The 20,251-nt window shown below is 30.7% G+C and overlaps 1 protein-coding gene across 1 annotated transcript; it reads right to left on the bottom strand.

Annotated features, from left to right (window-relative positions):
• Nucleotides 1-16,801: 16,801 nt before the first annotated feature.
• LOC131634595 (putative F-box/LRR-repeat protein 23) lies at nucleotides 16,802-17,766 on the bottom strand. Its single transcript, XM_058905259.1, has 2 exons — nucleotides 17,381-17,766; nucleotides 16,802-17,300 (listed from the first exon to the last, which is right to left on the bottom strand). The coding sequence occupies exons 1-2, from the start codon at nucleotides 17,764-17,766 to the stop codon at nucleotides 16,802-16,804; spliced, it is 885 nt and encodes a 294-aa protein (XP_058761242.1).
• Between the last annotated feature and the right edge of the window lie 2,485 nt (nucleotides 17,767-20,251).

Raw genomic sequence — 20,251 nt, 5'->3', positions numbered from 1 at the left:
AATGCTGCAGGAAAAATCCAAAAGATAAGGATTATAAGCTGAGGAGTTGAAGAATGAAAATACATACACATATATAAGCAGTGATGCTTACTGGTTTTCAAAGTGAAAATACCGGGAATAACAATGGTCACGTGATCAACTTCATTAACTTGGTGTAAAACCATTTTGGATAACTTTGGAAATTACTACTTCAGGTCATGAATGCTTCGAATCTTCTAGCCTAGATTGGTGTGACTTAATAAATTTGTATTGAGATATGTGTTTAAATTGACATATTACTAGTAAAACGCAATTTCAATCTCATATTGTTCTTTGAAAACGATTTAATTAATGATAATCCTATATCTTTTTTGGTACAAGATAAATCTTAAATATGTAGTACTATAATACCTTTTTACAATTAGTATTATTTTTTATTTTTATAAGTATCCAAATCATAATAAATTTGTTTAGGTTAAATTACAATTTTCACATTTAATTTTAACATTTGGTGAAATTTATTTCATTTTAAATTTAAATAATTTTGATATTTCTTGTACTTAAAATTAACAATGTCATATAATTTTTAAATGTGTCATTTGTAAAATGTAACTGATTATTTATAGGGAAATGTTAACCGGTGTTTTTGGGGTACTCTTTAAATGATTAAAGTGGTAAGTTTTTTTAAAAAAATGCGTGTATTTAATGCATTGAAAATACATTAGAAATTGAAATATTAACTTTTATAAAAAAATATTTTCTTTATTTAGTATGCTTAAAGAGTGCCTTGAGGGCACTCGTTAACAAGATCCTAAGATCCTTATTTATATAGGAACCTTTGTAAAGCATAAATTATAAATATAAATGAGAAGTTATTTTAAAAAATAGAGTATAATGTTTACAAGGACGACATGCCTCAAAAACCCTTGGGGCTTTAAAGCCCATTTCAAGAAGTATCTGATTGTGTGCGGCAGCTCACCCTCGCATGTTTATTTATCCCCCAATGCTCTTTCATGGATTACCCCATTGTCTGTCCAACCATCTCAAAGATTTGATAAACTTTCTTCCAATAAATGTTATATCATCTTATTGGCTTTCACTTTGATCATATTCTTCAATATTTAATTAAAAAACAATGCTCTTGTTTTTCTTTTCAAATTTATCACGTATAGCAATCTCGAAGGTTAGCAAAGAACCAATTGAAGAAACGAAAAACACAAGAAATTAAAGGGGGTTTGAATTGGGGTTTTCAAAAAGTAAAACAAATGACTTGTTTGGTTATCTTGGTTCGTTTGAACTCAAACTACTTCAGTCCATCCTACTAAGGTGATTTTGCCTCTATCTTACGAGATCTTAATCCACTAATCAAAACTTTGATTACAATGACACGAATAGAACCGTCAACGTCTTCTCGAGATTAAACTACAATCTGGTTTTCTCAAGGAATAACAATTATAAAATAATTTTTTTGTGTGTTTACAAAAAATGCTTATCGTAAGCAGTATCACAATTGTGATGTATACACGAAATTATCGCAAAACAATAATAAGAGATAAAAATGTATGAATATTTTATGAGCGTTCTTTTTGTGTTCACGTGCGTAAGTGTTGTAACCGGATTCTTCATCATTGTCTTCTTTATATAGAGTGAGCTTGAGGATCCATTGAGAGACACAATAACTCGATTTGGAAGGTTAATAAAATGAGATTTAAATGTTCTTTCCAAACATAGAGATTTTGTCTGCAGTAATAATGTTCCAGCCGTTACTTTGTTTGATCCTATATTAATGATTGTAACGTCAAGAGAATCTTCTGATTATCAAAGCATTGAATCCATTTGAGAGAACAGTTAGAAACTTCTTATCAAAGTATAGAATGTAGCTTCGTCTTTTGGTGCTTGTGAAGCGTCTTAGTATCAGAACTTCTTGTTCTTGTAAACTTTTCTCAATCTTTAGAACTTCTTTTTCTTGTAAATTCTCTCAATCTTTAGAACTTCTTGTTCTTATAAACTTCTCTCAATCTTTAGAACTCCTTGTTCTTATAAAATTCTCTGAATCTTTAGAACTTCTTGTTCTTGTAAACTTCTCTCAATGTGGCCTTCTACTTCTGAGAGGTCACTTTCATAGTTCAGTTTTCTTCTTAGAGTGCTTCAGAACTTCTGTAAATTAATACATACGATTAGAGTGCATATCTGTTCCTAATAAAATTATGTATTTGTTATCATCAAAATTATTACAAGGATGTAGAACCAAACTATGTTCTAACACCAATGAGTTCATCAACTTTCATGCTCCTTAAATCTTGAGCTTCTTCAATAGCTGTTACCTTCATGTCAAACTTCTTTGGCAAAGATCTGAGGATTTTTTGACCAGTTTCTCTTCTAACATCGTCTCCTGTAATAGAAAAGAATTGTTGGCAATGTCATGAAGTCTGATAATAAAATCAGATATGGATTCATCTTCCATCATTCTCAAATTATCAAACTTAGTTGTGAAATCTACAGCCTTGACATATGCATTTTGGATGTGTCTTCACGAGCATTCTTAAGAATCTCTCAAGCCTTTTTAGCTTCTGTACAAGTTTTCATTAGTTTGAACATGTTTTTGTTAACATCATTGACTATAACATTTAAAGCTTTTACATTTGCAGGAGCTACATCATCTTCATCTTTGGACCAACCAGCTTCAGGCTTCAAACTTGTTCTACCATCTTAAGAAGTAGTCACACGATGTTTTCAACCTTTAATCACAACCTTCAAAATTTTGATGTCTATGGATTTAAGAAAGGCAACCATCTTAGTTTTCTAATAATTATAACTGGTGTCGTCCAAAATAGGTGGTCTATTGACAGACCCTCCATCCTTAGTGTTTCCCATTAAATAAAAAATATCCTCCCTGAAGCTCGCCCAAACAGAAAAAGGTGTCTGCTTTGATACCAATTAAAATTCTGTTCCCCAAGGGACAAATGTTAGACCGAATGTCTGGGACAACATGTCCAGCTTGTTAAACTATATTTAAAATAATATGACAACAACAATAAATTAAGGTAGAAGCATTAAAGAACACAACATAATTGGTAATCTAGTTCATTGCAAACCACACCTACATCTGAGAGGCATCCAACCCAAGAATGGAAATCCACTCTTATATAGAATTAATACCAAAACAAGTCTGTTGTTCATCGCCCCTCTTCTTAATTCTACCCTTGTGTAATTATATTTAGGACTCCCCTTAAATATGAGAAGCTCGTTCTCACTTTCTCTCAATCACTAATCTCAAGTGATCAACATCGAGAAACACAATGACGAATGTTGAATTACAACTCAACTAATCAAACTAACTACTATGCCTTATGAATGAAGCAATATCATGGTGTAAAATTAACACAAATAAGGACTCAACCTAAAACACAAATTACACTCAAGCTCGTGGTCTTCAAGGTATGGACAGGGCCTCTATATATAACAATTCATAGTTAGGCTTTTCTCCTTAGATATAGGCAGTGATATCGTCCAGATATTGTGGAGATTCGGTTATGATTTGTTTCTCTAAAACAACTCCATTATAAAAGATTCTATTTTATTTGAATTCAAATATAAATCTCCTTAATTTAAATTTAACCTAATTAAATACTCAATGAAATCAGATTGCTAAAAGATAGCAACAATCCTTGTTGCACTAGTAATAGAAACATGTGCTATAGACAATTGGAAATATGCGCATAAAACAATAGCCTTGTCCTACAGACAAGGGACAAATGTTGCACACATGATGGGACATTTGTTACCATGTGTGTCCTTCTTCAGAAAAACATCTTGAACAAACATTGTTGGTTTGCATAATGAATCCAATCCAAAATGGACAACGTTGTTAAGGTATGTTGTTAATAAAAGTTGTATGGTGTTGTTGACAAAAGATGTATTTTATTGTTAGTAAATGTTGTATGTTTTATGTTGTTTAAGGTATGTTATTGATGGTTTAATGATTGTTAATAAAAGTTGTAGGTTGTATGTTATATGTTGTTTAAGGTTTGTCGTTGATGCATGTTGTTGTTAAGGTTTTTTAATGATATACCTTCTAAATTGTAGCTTCATTACGTTCGATCAACATGTCATAGAACATGTGTTTATTATTTCGTCTGTGGTTTGAGTGTTTTTTCAACCCTTACCGAATATATAATCTTTCAAATTGAATTAGAAAATTATAGAATTGGATATTAAGTTATATTAGAAAAAAATTTAAACTTATCAATGTTATACAAGATTTCTTCAGTCCATTATCCGCATTTCTCTCTTTAACGGCTAAAATTTGGTTTAATACTTCTAGTTCTTCAACCGCCCCTTTCTTCACCTCTAATTTTGTTTGCAATGTAAATAAAATTTTGAAAAATGAACTAGAGGTGAAGGAAGGGGTGGTTAAAGAACTAGAAGTATTAAAACAACATCTAACTGTTAAAGAGCGAAATGCGGATTATGGGCTGCGGAAAGTTTGTACAACAATGATTAGTGTAACTTGTTCTTCTAATATAACTTCATATCTCATATTATATTTTTATAAATCAAATTGAAAGGTTATGTGTTTAGTGAGCGGTTGGTGAAATAAGCATTCCATATATGTTATAATAAACTCTAGTAAACATATCACCACAATTGTAATTAAGAACTGTGGTGATAAGTTGTGGGATAAATCTTTCAAGATGGATAGATTCTAAAACTGTAGTGGTATGTTATGTGCTACAACCTTTTTACCATGGTTGGTCGCTCATGGTTGTTAAGAGAGCACATACATCCATAAGCTACCTTACCACAAACCACCATCTATAGTAGAATCTATCTCCCAACTGTGATAATATATGTATTCCATAGTAGTGACAAATGATGATGAGAGAAACAAATGAGAGGAAGAAGAAGGAGATATTTTTAGGCTATGTTTAAAGATCATAAAATGAACAAAGGTTAATGGATTATAATGAAGATTTCATTCCATCGTTTGGATATTTTAAGATGTAAGAAGACATATGATAGTAAGTGATGAAAGGGCGTGGAATCCAAACTACCATACTTCGCTTCAAAAATAGAATTGTTAGTGCGTGAGACACTTTTAGTGAGGAGAGAAAGAGAGAATAATAAAGGAAATAAGGATTATATTATTCATTTGAATTGTACAAATAAGGATACAACCTATGACTATTTATATACAATCCTAATTGGGCTTGAGCTTACACAACTTGGATTATATTTGATATTATTTGATTAGATAATATTTGATATTATATTAATAATATCAATCCCACTAATATCTCAACAAACCTAATAATATCTCAACACACCCCCTATAATCCAATTAGTCGAACAGAACTATTCCTAATTTCTTTCTCAAATTCAAGAATCTATCGATCTTCAATCCTTTGGTGAAAATGTCGGCCAGCTGTGCTTCACTTGAGCAATGCCTAACTTCAAGTTCACCTCGATTCACCTTCTCCCTTAAGAAGTGAAATATAGCTTCTATATGCTTACTCCTTCCATGCAGAACTGGATTCTTCGCCAGATTTATGATGGACTTGTTGTCGATTTCCAACACAAACGGTTTCTTCACTTCGACTTCCATTTCTTCAAGTAAAGTTCTTATCCAAATTGCTTGACATGCACTATAGGATACTGCTATATATTCAGCTTCACATGAAGACAATTCCACCATAGGTTGCTTCTTCGAACACCATGAGATTGGCACCAAATACTTGAAAGAAATATCCAGTTGTGCTTCTTCGATCTTCCTTATCTCCACACCAATCGGCATCTGAAAAACAATTTACTATTGCTTCTTTTCCTTCAGTTTATTGATTCTTGTCGAAATAGTATTCCACAGTTTATTGATCCTTTCAAATATCCCAGGATTCTTCTTGCAACCTTCATATGTGACAGCCTTGGTTCACTCATATATCTGCTTACTAATCCGACAGCAAAACCTATATCAGGTCGACTGTTGCACACATACCTCAGAGATCCAATAATTTGTTTGAACAAAGTTGCATCAACTTTGTCTTCCTCTCCATTCTTCTCCAACTTCACATTTCGTTCGACGGGTGAAGAGGCAGGATTCGAATATTCCATTCTGAATCTCTTGAGAATCTATTTGATATTCTTCCTTTGATGTAGAACCATACCTTGCTTTGACACTTGAAATTCCATACCTAGGAAATAAGACAATTTTCCCAGATCCAACATTTCAAATTCTTTCATCATCAGCTCTTTGAACTTCGACAAGTTCTTCAAGCTATTTCTAGTTACTAACAAGTCATCAACATACAAGTAGATGATTGTTATATCTTGTGCTACCACCTGAACATATACACCATACTCAGATTTGAATTTTACAAATCCCAATTCGACTAAGTATAAGTCAATCTTCTTGTTCCATGCCCTAGGTGCCTGCTTGAGGCCATAAAGCGCTTTGTGCAACTTATATACTTTACTCGCTTCCTTCTGAATCACAAACCCTAGAGGTTGTATGACATAGATCTCTTCGTCTAAGGGACCATTCAGAAATGCTGATTTCACATCTAAATGAAATATCGACCAGCCTTGGTTGCATGCCAATGCTACCACTGGTCGAATAGTCTCCAGTCTAGCTACTGGAGCAAATACTTTAGAATAGTCGAGTCCTTCTCTTTGAAGAAACCCTCGAGCTACTAGCCTTGCTTTATATCTTGCTATCGACCCATCAACATTGTGTTTCAATTTGAACACCCACTTCACATCGATAGCCTTTGTATGTGCTGACAATTCGACTAACTCCCATGTGTTGTTTCTTTCGATTTCTTATAACTCTTAAATCATAGCTAACTTCCACTGATTAATCTTCAAAGCTTCGCTATAGTTGATTAGCTAAGCACCTACAAGTAAAGTAAAATGAATTAATTCTCCATCTGGTGTGACTTCATCATCACCCATTAATTCATAATCATGAAGTTTTGTTGGACGAACTCTAGTCCTTTGAGGTCTTTGGCTTGTGCCAGCTACATCCTCTTCGACTTCGATTGTGTCGAGAATGTTAGCAACTACTTCTACTTTGACTGGTTCTTCGAAGATTACATCCACTTTGACTTTAATTGTGTCAAGAATGTTAACAACTGATTCGACTTCGACTGGTTCTTCAGAGATTTGATCAACTTCAACTTCATCAGTTATACCAAACCAGATCTTAGATTCGACATGGTTATCTGTGATTGCAACCATAACCATCATACCTTCAGAATCATCTGAATCTTGGCGTGCAAAGTTTGCTCCTTCGTCGTTGCCTTTTATCAATCCATTGTCTTTTTTGTACCAACCATTTTTAGACAAGTGGCCCCACTTCTCACAGTGATAGCACTGCACACCTTTACCTTTTATATCTTCTTTGTCCTTTCGATAGTTTCCTCCTTCCCCTTTCGAGGATTCAGAAGTTCTATCTTTGACCTGCTGCTTGTGAGGGTTCGACCAAGGCTTCTTGCTCTAATTCTTATCGAATTTGCCTTTGAATTTTTTGGAACCACCATTCTTTTTCCATGACTGATCTTGTAGTGCTTGTATCGAATCATGAACTCCTTCCTTTCAACAATCCTAATCTCATGCGCCTCCAACGAACCAACCAGATCCTCCAATTTCATGTCTTCTACTTTGTTGGATTCTTGAATAGCTACGATAACGTGATCATAATGAGAGGTCAACGTACGCATTACCTTCTCAAATATCATTTTATCGGTTAGCGTTTCACCATAACCCTTCATGAGATGGACGAGTTTCTGCACCTTCGACACATACTCTGCAACCTTTTCGTCTTTTTTCATCGACAATAATTCATATTGTCGATGCAAGGTCTGCAACTTGACAACCTTGACTTTCTCACCTCCTTCATAATACTTCACCAGAATATTCCATGCCTCCTTCGCCGATTCAGCATGAGAAATCTTGTCGAAGTTCGCTGAATCTACCGTCGTCTGAATGCAATACGCAGCCTTGCAATATTTCTTCTTTACTTCGTTGGGCTGTTTTCTGTGCTTCGGTTGCATCTGCGGCTAACACAGGTACGCCGAATGTAACTACTTCTAGGGTTTCATGGAAGCCAAACAAGGATTGCATCTGTTTCTTCCATCGGATCCAATTCTTGCCGTCAAGAGTTGTAAGAGAATTCAGAATGCCATTAGTACCATTCATCTTTGCAGCAATTGATTCATGTTCCCTGGAACAATAACCGGAAGCTCTAATACCAATTTGTTAGTGCGTGAGGCACTTTTAGTGAGGAGAGAAAGAGAGAATAATAAAGGAAATAAGGATTATATCATTCACTTGAATTGTACAAATAAGGATATGACTATTTATATACAACGCTAATTGGGCTTGAGCTTACACAACTTGGATTATATTTGATATTATTAGATTAGATTATATTTGATATTATATTAATAATATCAATCCCACTAATATCTCAACAAACCTAATAATATCTCAACAACAATATCAATTCATTCCATCCCATACCACTCTATCTCACCTCATTCTCTCAATCCAAACAAAACCCTTGCTTTCTATTTTGAATAAAATGGAAAAGTGCAGAGAAGAAACGCAAATGAGAGAATATTAGCCACAAAGTTAATTTTTCACTAGAAATTGATACACTTAAATACAAATAAAAGTAATAACTGAATGAAAACTAGTGCTACGTAATTTTAACAACAACTATTCACTAAGTAAAAACAAATAGGATACTAATCTATTATCTATTATCTATTATAATATATAAAAAGTAAAGTACCTGATAATTACAATTCAAGCCCTCTGACTAAACAACTAAAACCGTTCATATTCCATGGGTAAATTGGTCATTTTGTTGAATAACTCAACAATATTCATTTGGCAATTAATGTTGTATGATGTGTCACATTTTAATTGGTAAAATATATTTGTATATTTTTGATTTAATTTATTGCAATTTGTTACTTTTTATTTTATTTTCCTTATTCAATTTATTTATTAATTTTCATTTAATTGAACCCTAAACCTTTCAATTGCAATACTAAGCTTCTATCCTTAAAATACAAAACGTCGCTTCTCAAATATCCTTGAAAACAACAGACAATTGCTTCAGGAATACAAAACGATACTTTTGGATTTCTTCCAAATGTTCCAATTTTCCATTAAATACCACCATCTTTCAATTAACCCTACTATCCCCAAAATTATTTCCCCTATATATTCAATTTATCTGTGTGTATATCATAAGACTTTCCCACCAGTGGTTTAAGAAAATCGTTCTAACTCACCTTCTTCATCTTATCTTCAATGGCTTCTCCCACCTTAAAAGTTTCAACAAGAAGCATCTGTTTGTGTACACCAAAGTGAAAGGGAGACAAATCCTCTATCTCTATTCAACAAGAAGCATCTGTTTGTGTGTACACCAAATCATTTGAAAAGGATTACAATTAGTAATCGCCAAAGTGAAAGAGAGACAAATCCTCTATCTCTATCTCTTTCAAAAAAAGACCAGATTCCTCCTTCTGCCTCAATCATCATTCAAAGTCACGTATGAGTTTTTTTCTTCTGAAAATCATGTGTTAATTGTCTCTCTTTGCTTCAGATCTACCGAACCACAAGGATTATGCTCAAGGTTGAATTTGTCATCATCGCTGCAACATTTTTCACCGGTTTGTTTTCTTTTTATTTGTTATGATTAGATTTGGGTCGTTGTTTGTGTTGTAATGTTTTGTGCTTTTTGCTGTCAAATCCATGATAATGCCCTCCTCATCCTTGATTTTTATTTTGATCATGGTTTCAATTTTGTTGTTGAAAGGATCTAAAAGTTTGATCTTTTGTTGCTAAAAAGAGATGAAATTTTGATATTTTGTTGTTTCTATTGTGTTATTGAAAAAGAGATATAAGTAAAATTTATAAACATCAAATTAATTAGTGTAAAATGGCCTACTAAGTGTTTGATGAAATGTCTGTATTGTTATAGGGGTTTCAAATTGCCAGGAAACTTACTTTTTGTTTGTATGTATGTTGTTGTATATTTTGTATCCCTTTTCTTTTTAGCATCCTTTTAATCTAAAGTTCAGAAGTCTATTTCTTTTGAAACTGCAGGGAGATAAAAAATTTGAGGAAAACTATTATTTTGGTCGACAATAAACTGTAGCACTTCCAGTCCTACAACTTATGTAATATAATTGAATGAGAGCTAATATCAACAACATGCTTTACTTCCTTTGTCTTTTTAGTTTCTTTTTATTTTTTCTATTTTTTCTATTTATCTGGATCATTAATAATTACCCTTTTTATTTTTCATAATTTTTTTAATAAAGTTTATCTTCCAACTTAATTTGTTTGTCTTTTCAAATATATGGTCTTTATACTTTCTTTGCCTTTTCAGTTTCTTTTTATTTTTTCTATTTTTTCTATTTATTTGGATCATTAATAATTACCCTTTTTATTTTTCATAATTTTTTTAATAAAGTTTATCTTCCAACTTAATTTGTTTGTCTTTTCAAATATATGGTCTTTAAACACGTATCTCTTTCTCTTAATTAGATGGTATTGGAAATTACAATAATTGTTTCCCAATAATCCTTCATTGTACATAATATATTTAATTACTTGAATATTATCATCATTACGTTTTATTTTCACTTTAGCTTAACATTATACCTAATATATTTATACCATAATTATTAATTACATAACATTAACGATTAAACTTCTCAACCCAACCGTCCGTCAAACTTGCTCTTCAAAATTCAAACAAATTAGAACATAAAATAATAATGTTCAAAATTTAATCTCTTTCTTATTTATTATTATTAATTATTGAGCTAATTTATTTATTAAAAAAATAAATTAGGTTTCAATGGTAACCGAAAGACATACTTAAAGTAAATTATTTCTTTCTCATTAATTATTATCCAATTTAATTAGTACATATAAACTTTACCGCGCATCAATAGTAAATTCCATCTTATTAAATAAAATGTAAAAAAATAATATACAATAATTATATCTATATATTTTATTTATTTGTGATACTCTTTTTAAAATATATCTAATATATTAACTATAATTACGAATATTTTTAAACTACAATAAAAATTGAAGATAATAGGACAAATATGAACTAACTGATATAAAAATAATAATTAAAAAGAATCATAATTAATAGTGATTTTATGAATTTATTTAAAAAGAATCCTAATGGGTACTGTCATACAATCTATTATCTATTACAAAATCAATCACCATTATTATAAAATTAAATAATATTTAATGATTATTATTATTATTAATGTATATCATCAAAACAATTCTTACAAGTGAAATAAATTTCATTTACGTATTTTTTATCATCCTAAAGTAATATAAGTGGATATATATATATATATATATATATATATATATATATATATATATATATATATATATATATATATATATTTTAAAATTATGTTTAAAATATGTCAATAATTCATGAAGTTAAAGGCTAATGGCACAGACACACACGGGTCATTCAACGTAAAATCAATTTTTCGTTGCTCAATACAATTAATTTGAAAGGTCACAAGGGAAGATGAAAATTTTCTTAATGCAGATACGAAAACTAAATCTTTTTAACTTTTCATTCAAAAGGTAGACTTTTTTATTTCTTAAATTCAATTAAATGATAATTATAATATTGAATGAAATTATTATTATTGAATTGAAAACTAAATAATTTCTCATAGTTATTAATTTAAAATTTATTTATAATACAACTAATTTTTTATACTTCTAATTTGTTTTTTAATTTAATTTTCTTATTAAAATTAAAAGTTCTAACTTGAAATAAAATATATTTTGTAATCATTTAGATTATTAGAAAAAAGTTAATAAAAACAAATCTAAATCAATAGAGAGAAAATTATACCCCGTACCCCTACATTTATCCCAATACCCCTACAATTTTAAAAAATCTCAATTTTGTCCTTATTAAATTTTTAACTTTTCTTTTTTATTTTTACATTTTTACTGTATGTACGGACGAAAAGATGGAGAATTCTGGTGAGTAAAATCCAAAACCGGACAACCCAGGGGTGGGTGTTCCGATTCCTTTTTTTTTTTTCAATTTTACTGAACCGGATATCCCAGAATTGGGTGTTCCGGTTAATTTTTACTAACCGGATATCCCCTATGTGGGTATTCCGGTTCCTTTTTTTTCATGTTTTTTATTTTTTTTTTACATTTTTCGGCAGACCAGGTTTTCTCACAATCGTTACTCTCTCAGCGAATTCAATTAACCTCAACAATTAGCGCGTGATTAGTTTAGCTAATTTTAATTTGTTAATATTAATTCTCGCAGTGGACACTTTGAAATTTAGAGGAGTGAGGACTGCGAAACGGGTGCGAGGCGGAGGAGCGATCGGTGCCAGCATGAACCTATTTGATAGGTTTGCTAGAGTCGTGAAGGTGAAGAAATCACTCTAGAAGTTGTTTTTGAGATTTTCGGTTTAGGTTTAATTTTTCTCATTTGTCATCTGTGTAATGCAGTCTTATGCAAATGCTCTTGTGAGTTCGTTTGAAGATCCGGAGAAAATCTTGGAGCAAGCTGTGCTTGAAATGAACGATGATTTGACTAAAAAAAATGTAAAAAAAAAATAAAAAAAAATGAAAAAAAAATTGAAAAAAAAAAAACCGGAATACCCGCATAGGGGATATCTGGTTAGTAAAAATTAACAAATCGGAACACCCAATTCTGGGATATCCGGTTCAGCAAAATTGAAAAAAAAAGGAACCGGAACACCCACCCCTGGGTTGTCCGGTTTTGGATTTTACTGACCAGTTCGCCCGTACATACAGTAAAAATGTAAAAATAAAAAATAAAAAAGAAAAGTTAAAAATTTAATAAGGACAAAATTGGGATTTTTTTAAAATTGTAGGGGTATTGGGATAAATGTAGGGGTACGGGGTATAATTTTCCAATAGAGATAAAATTTATAACTTTTTACTACAATTTATATTCTTTTTACTCCAAAGTTAAATATTTAGTTTTTCAATATAAAAATATAAGAATAAAAATTATTTTGTAATTATTTAGATCCTTATTTGAGATAAAATTTATTTTGAAATTATTTAAACTTTTATAGAAAGGTTAATAAAACAAAATAAAATTAATTGCGATTTTGTAATTTTTGTAAACTTATGAAATAACTAAAATTTCTCAGAATTTTTTCAAATTAACTTCATAATTGTAATCATGTTAAAAATATGTTAATGGGTAGTCATGAAAATTTAATGATAAATGGTAATCATAAAAAATAATTATAAAAGATAAAAATTTATTAATATAGTCAATTTGATAAATTAAATAAATTATGATTGTTTTTATAAACGGGAATAAGTTACAAAGCATTTTAAATTTGAGATTTTATATTTATTACACTATTCAATGGAGACTACTTAATGTGACTATTTTAAATATATGAGAATAAATATATATTATTTACCGTACATAGGTTTTAAATTTCTATTTTTTTTATAATTGTACATATTCATGATCTAATTACTCTATTAACATATTCATATTTTTATTATTTGTTTAATTTTTAAATATTTTAAGTATACATTAAATGTAGAATTTTTTAATATTTGACGGGAGATGTCATACATTTTAGGTTTGAAAAAAATGAGCTAATATCTCAAATAAGTTTAATAAATTTTATTCTCGGACTATGTTTAATTTCTTAATTAAAATTATATTTTTTTAACTTATAAAATTATATTTTTTATATTGTATAATATTATACATTAAATGTAGAAACTCTTAAGCATTTAAGAGGAGTTGTTATACATTTTACGTTTGGGAAAATGGGCTAATATCTCAAATAAGTTTAATAAATTTTTAGAATTTACTCATTTGGATTCAACTGAGGTTTCTTAACTCATCTGAATTGACGGGTAAATGTGAACATATCTATGAGATACTAGTGATTGACGAATCATTTTAATGTCTATCTTTTAACTATTTGTTTTGTTACTGTTTTATATATTTGAAGTTATAAAATTAATTGACGGGTAGATGTGAATGTATCTATGAGATATCAGATATTGATTGAAATTACGTGAATATTTATGAACGGCAAAATAAGTTATATTAGGTTTGATATTCTAAACACATGAATTATGTTTGATATGCCAAACACATGAATTAAATTTCTATAAATAATTATAGAGGAGGGTTATATTTACTCTGAGTAAGTGTTCAACACTTACTCCAAATCTTAACCATCGATTATCATTAATCTAACGGTTTTAATTAAAGTTTTATATAGAAAAATATTTCCAAAAATAATTAGATTAAATGATCAATTAAACCGTTAGATTAATGAAAATCAATGGTTAAGATTTGGAGTAAGTGTTCAACACTTACTCTTGGAGTAAATATAACCCTCCTTATGATTATAAGTTATAAATATATTAATGTTATCTAACTGAAAATATGATGTCATATTTAATAATTTAGTCATTGATACGTGTAATATGAATCCATATGTTTATTGTTTTTACTTAAAGAGCTAAAAAATTTGATGTATTATTAGCTCTTTCATTATTAACTATTGTGTTTTGCGGATTAACATAGACTAAAATTTATTTGCATTTTGGTTAAATATATATGGTTGATTTATATAAAAGAACTTTAGCAGTGATATTTGGATACATGTAATGTGAAACATTGACCAGACTCGTGCAATAGCACAGATTTCCTACTAATTTGTAACAAAAAAGGAAACTAAAAACCACTAACAACAAAATAAGTAGATTTTTTCTTTGAAGTTTTCAAATTGAAATCACTTCGCGAGATCCAAAGACACGTTTCAACACTCCTCATTGTCTTGGAGGCCACAAACTCCCAGCCATTTCCTCAAAAATTTGAAATTGCTAAGTGGAGAAAGCTTGGTAAATATATCAACAACTTACAACCCTCCATAATGGACCGTTCCTTTCATGCAACTTACAACCGTCTATAATGTCTTCCAATGCAATTCACTAACACAATGCATAAACCTTGACCACAAAGCTAATTGAAAATAAGATGTCAACCCTTGTAGTTGTAAGATACATTTGATATTCCACCAGACTTTTAAAATGAGCTTCATCAACTTTATTAGCTCCATCAAATTTCTCTTTTTGATTGATGAAAGCAATGAAGCACGGACACGATACGACGATACGTTACTAATTAAAAATTACAAAATACGTTACATTTAAGATACTTATATACAAATTAGAATTATAAATTTAGTTAAATTATAGTCTAGCAAAATCAAACTAAATGGAATTTTTAATACATTATTATATTGCAGAAAAATATTAAAGTGATAATTATATTATGGTAAAAAAATGTTCTTAATGAAAAAATGTGAAGACATTACGAAGAAGAAAGTAATTATTACAGAGAAAGGGGTTGCAAGGTATAATATTGAAACAAGAATTTTTTTTTTAAAAATAAAAATAATGATACTTATAAAAAAATACAATTAATATGAATTAAATTTAAAATATTAAAAATTGGTAGTCACAATGAGAAATTAAATCATTCTTGAAAAATAGCAAATTTTGAGGGAATTAAATAGGGTATTAAATAGGGAAATGCTAACCAGTGCCCTCAGGAAAATGGTTAAGACTTTAAAAATAATAAATTTATCTCGGTAATACGCGTATTTAATGCCTCGAAAATTGAAATATTAATTTTTTTATAAAATATTTTCTTTTTTTAGAATGCTTAACCATTGCCCCGAGGACACTGGTTAGCAAGACTCTATTAAAAATGACCATTAAAAAGAAATAAAGAGTTATAAAATAAAATAAAAATTTGTTAAAATTGAGAAGTCACGTTTCTGTAACGTCTCGGAGACGAATCGCTTCTGTGTCGGAATTTATTTATTTATTTTTTAAAATAATTAAATCCGAATACTCCTTCAATACGTATCGGTGTCGTATCGGCGTATCGGTGCATATTGGATACGATAAGGTAGAGTTTTTGAAGTATGCGTGCTTTATAGCATAGGAGTGTTCATTGTTTTTAACTCATCAAGCTAATTTTTTTTAAATCTCCATTGCATACTTTTTTGACAAATAAAAATCTGAATATGCTTTTGAGTGATATCTATGCCCAAAAATATGTCATAACATCAAGATCAGCCATATCAAAGACTTCTTTCACTTCTTTCATATTGCTTCTTATCACTCACTAAAAGATCTTCAACATACAAAGAAATGATTAAAGTATCAACACCAACATGCTTGACATAAAGTATTTTTGAAAACCCAATTGCAGCAAATGATCATTAATTTTGTTGTATCACAATCTGGGGGCTTGCTTTAAGCCGTAAAGTGCCTATTTCAACAACTGGACTCTATCTTCTTGGTCTTTTCCGGAAAAAACTTATGGTTTCTCAATATATATCTCTTCCTACAAAAATCCATTAAGGAGGTTAACTTGACATTCGTATGAAAAACTTGCCACCCTTTTTGTGCAACAATGGCAAGTAATTTCTTAATTGTGTACTTGATTATGCAATTCTTAACTTCAAAAATAGCTTTGAACCCTTTTTCAAGAGATTGTCCAGCACTGAACAAGTTCTGGTTAATTATATGTACCTATAGATTATCTGTAAAATTTTCCGTACTTGTGTAGCTTGTTTAAGCTATTGTTCCCTTTACATAACAGATTTTAAACAGACTTATATTATAAAAGGCATAATAGATACAATGAATCAAAAAAACTTCTCAACACCACTTAATTAAAATCATTCATATAACTGTTTCATCTAATTTTCAACTTCAGTGACACATAGCTAATATGATCAACAAAACTAAAACGGGGGATTGCAGAATCGTTTGGAAGCGTTAATTCTCTAATCTGCCTTTTGCATCTTTTCAATAAAACTTCATCCAATTCAAGATGAAAACATCCTCGGAGATCAAGAGATTCAAGAAGAGGACATCCATCTATAATAGCAAGCAATCCATCATTAGAGAGTTCATTATGAAAAATCGTCAAATGGCGAAGCTCAGTCATTGTTTTACCAATAGCAAACGCAACATTGTCGCACTTATCATCTCCCTTTTCACAAGGGAAAAACTTCAATGATTTCATATGTGGACAACATTGGCCAATATATTCAAAGAAAGACCTTCCTAAATCATAACAATGATAAATGTCAAGCTCCTCCAAGAATGGCTGCTTCTTCACAACTTCACAAAAAGCTTCATTAGAAATTTCATAGCATTCTTTCAGACGTATGCATCTCAAGTTACTTTCCCTGAAAATTTTGAAAACCAATCATAAAAAGAAAAATGTTAAATTAAGAACACAAAAAAGAAAAAAAAAAAGATCTATTACCTCTTGGCTATGGTAGAAAGGAGATCATCAGTCGCAAATTTCAAAATATATAAGTTTTTGAGATGACCACGACTTCTATCAACAGCATAGCGACAAATCTTTTCTAATTTGCTAAGATATCCAAAGTAAGAAACTCGCTGAGTGAGTTCAGTGATCGCGTCAATGGTGATACCGGTAAGCATGTCAATGGTGGACCACATGATAGGGTCCTTGCAAATGTTCCACCAGAGAGGGCACACTACACATGCACTTGTTACTATTTCAAGTGTAGGAAGTCTCTGCAGTATGTTGATAGCTATGTCTTTAGGAAGTTCAAGCCAATTTGGCTTTGTTGTGATCTCAAGATTCTCAATTGCCATCACAGGACTCAAACTAGTAGAAGCCATAATGTTGAAATATGATAATGCGTTACTTCACATTTTATATACAGTGATTCTGAACTGTTTTCAAGTTAAAATATCGGGAAAAGCAATGGTTACCCAAGGAAATTACTTCACCTCATAGATGCTTCAATCGGTCAAGCTTCTTTGAATTTTATTATGATCCTTATTATAATTGGGTAATTTACCCCCAAGTGATATCTCTACCAATGAAATATTACCATCTAAAATAAATTTTTAACATTATATATTTATGAGATTATTTAGCTACATGTAACTTTTTGCTAATTTAATTTTGATTAATTAGATTTTAAGTTTTATATTTTGACGAATTTCCATTTTAGTTTTTTTGGTTAAATAATCTTTTTGGTCCTTTAAGTTTACCTCGGGGTCTATTTTAGTCTCTTAAGTTTAAAAAGTTTCAAATTTATTCTTTAATTGTTCAAAAAAGACCATGTTTATCCTTCCCGTCCATCCCGTTAGTCAAAGTCAATGAATAAAAACAGGTGGCAAACACATGTTATATTTATTTTATTTATTTACTACTTGGAATATAACATTTGGCCACCTGGAATATAACATTTGAATTGTAAATAGAAATGCATAAGTCATTGTTGTGTTTTGAAGCAAACCTTAGTGCAGCCATTGTAGTATCTCTAAGGTGAAGTTATTGCGTGCGAAGCGAATTCAAGGTGAAAGTTGTTAGCTCCATGATTTTGGGATTGGTAGAATTTTGCTAAAACATGATGTTGAAAGATGTTAAGCAAGATGTCATAATATCTTGATCTCTTGATACAACTGAGTATGAGCCTACATTAAAAATCAGATGTATTGACTGATGTTGTGGCATTTCTGAACTAGAAGATCAACACAGGATGTTTGAAATTTTGACAAATTTGATTTGTTTTAAATTTATTTTGTTATATTTCCTTTGGATATATCTCAGTGATTTACGCAGGTCAAAAAGATTCAATCTGGAACAAAGAAATCAAATCTCCACCAGAATTAAAGTTCCTAAATTTAGATGATTGAGACAATATTTATTTTCAAGATTCAAAAAGATATCTCGGCAGATTTGTTGCAACTCTCGGGCTTGTGGATCAAGTAAAGTGTTTTGTAGCTCATGGACTATTGAAGAATATTTAAAGAGATCACTAGACCTAATGTAACTAACTTACACAATTGTAAAATTAAGGGAATGTTAGAAAGCTTAGATTTTGAGAGTCTCTTGTATTTCAAATCTCCCACGTATCTTTTGATACTGTGTGGTAGATTGTTTGTTGCTTGACTGTCTGTCAAGTTGTTTGTTCCTACTCTTAGGCTTTTAAGCATTTAGTTGAGTATTGTTCTTGGTTGAAGCTTTTAAGCAAAACTAAGTATTTTGTATTTGAAGTGTAATCTTCTAAATTGGGTTGTTCTTGATACAGTCACTGGGATTGGGGTTGTTAGATATCACTGAAGAGATTTAGGAAGACGGATGGCGATTTCCCATATCTAGATTTCAATTTCTAGGTAGAAGTTGCATTGGATAGTGATCAGGCGAGAAATTGTAAATTGTGACTGTTTAACTTTGAACTAATACTGTTGATAGTGGGTTTTCTTCCCGGCTTTCACTGAACTGGGTTAACAATTCAATGTGTTATTTATCATTCTGCAATTTTAATTAAGTGTTAATTTTAGTCTGACGTGTCTGGTCTATTACCAGCTGTCGTAAAATATATCTTGACATCATGTGAGACAGATGTGTTAGCATGTGTTGTGCATGTATTTGAAATTTCAATTGGTATTAGAGTAGACACCCTGTGTGTTTATAAGTTGAGCTTCGGGGAGATATTTTTCGGTACTATTTGTCTTTTGGAAAGCTAGAAGTAATAGCATTATGGAAATCAATGGCCAATAGAATTTTGATGTTTGTCAGGTTGGAAGAATCCTAATGTTAAGAAGACATAAGGGAAGTGAAATTCGGGCGTTCAGATTAAAGATGTCCTAAAGGATGTCGAGACACTATTTTCCAAATACACACACACACACAATGAAAAGGTATAAAAGTGCAGTGCAGAAACTTTAGTGAACACAAGTAATTGTTCATCCAGTTCGGTATCAACAATACCTACTCTGGAGGCTACCAAGCCAGGGATAAGTCCACTATGATAGTATCAATTCAAAGTACTATGTGTACAATCTCCGTTTCACACGTAAACAACCTCTTGTTTACTGACTTCTCACTTAATCAATACCCGTGCTAGCTTCTACCTAAGACTTACCTAGGTATGAGGCCGTCCTCAAATTCCCTTCAAAACAATTACAAATATTAGAAGACACACTTCTGAAACACATTCATACAATGCTTACAAGCTTATGAATGAACACATAACTTACAACTCGATGGAAACACCAAAATCTTATATCAATGTGATATTGAAGTGGCTCACAATAGACAAGACTACACAAACCCTAACACAAATTACAGTATATGTTCACACAAAATAAT

Source organism: Vicia villosa, unplaced genomic scaffold, assembly GCF_029867415.1.
Source record: "Vicia villosa cultivar HV-30 ecotype Madison, WI unplaced genomic scaffold, Vvil1.0 ctg.001319F_1_1, whole genome shotgun sequence".
Classification (NCBI taxonomy): Eukaryota; Viridiplantae; Streptophyta; class Magnoliopsida; order Fabales; family Fabaceae; genus Vicia; species Vicia villosa.
This window is presented reverse-complemented; position numbering and strand designations above follow the sequence as displayed.

Bases quoted from the DNA above. Each gene is read 5' to 3' on its own strand.
- LOC131634595 (XM_058905259.1), bottom strand. From the start codon at position 17,766: ATGGCTTCTACTAGTTTGAGTCCTGTGATGGCAATTGAGAATCTTGAG. The intron at 17,301-17,380 runs GTAATAGATCTT...CAAAATTTTCAG, and splicing joins CTTTCTACCATAGCCAAGAG to GGAAAGTAACTTGAGATGCA.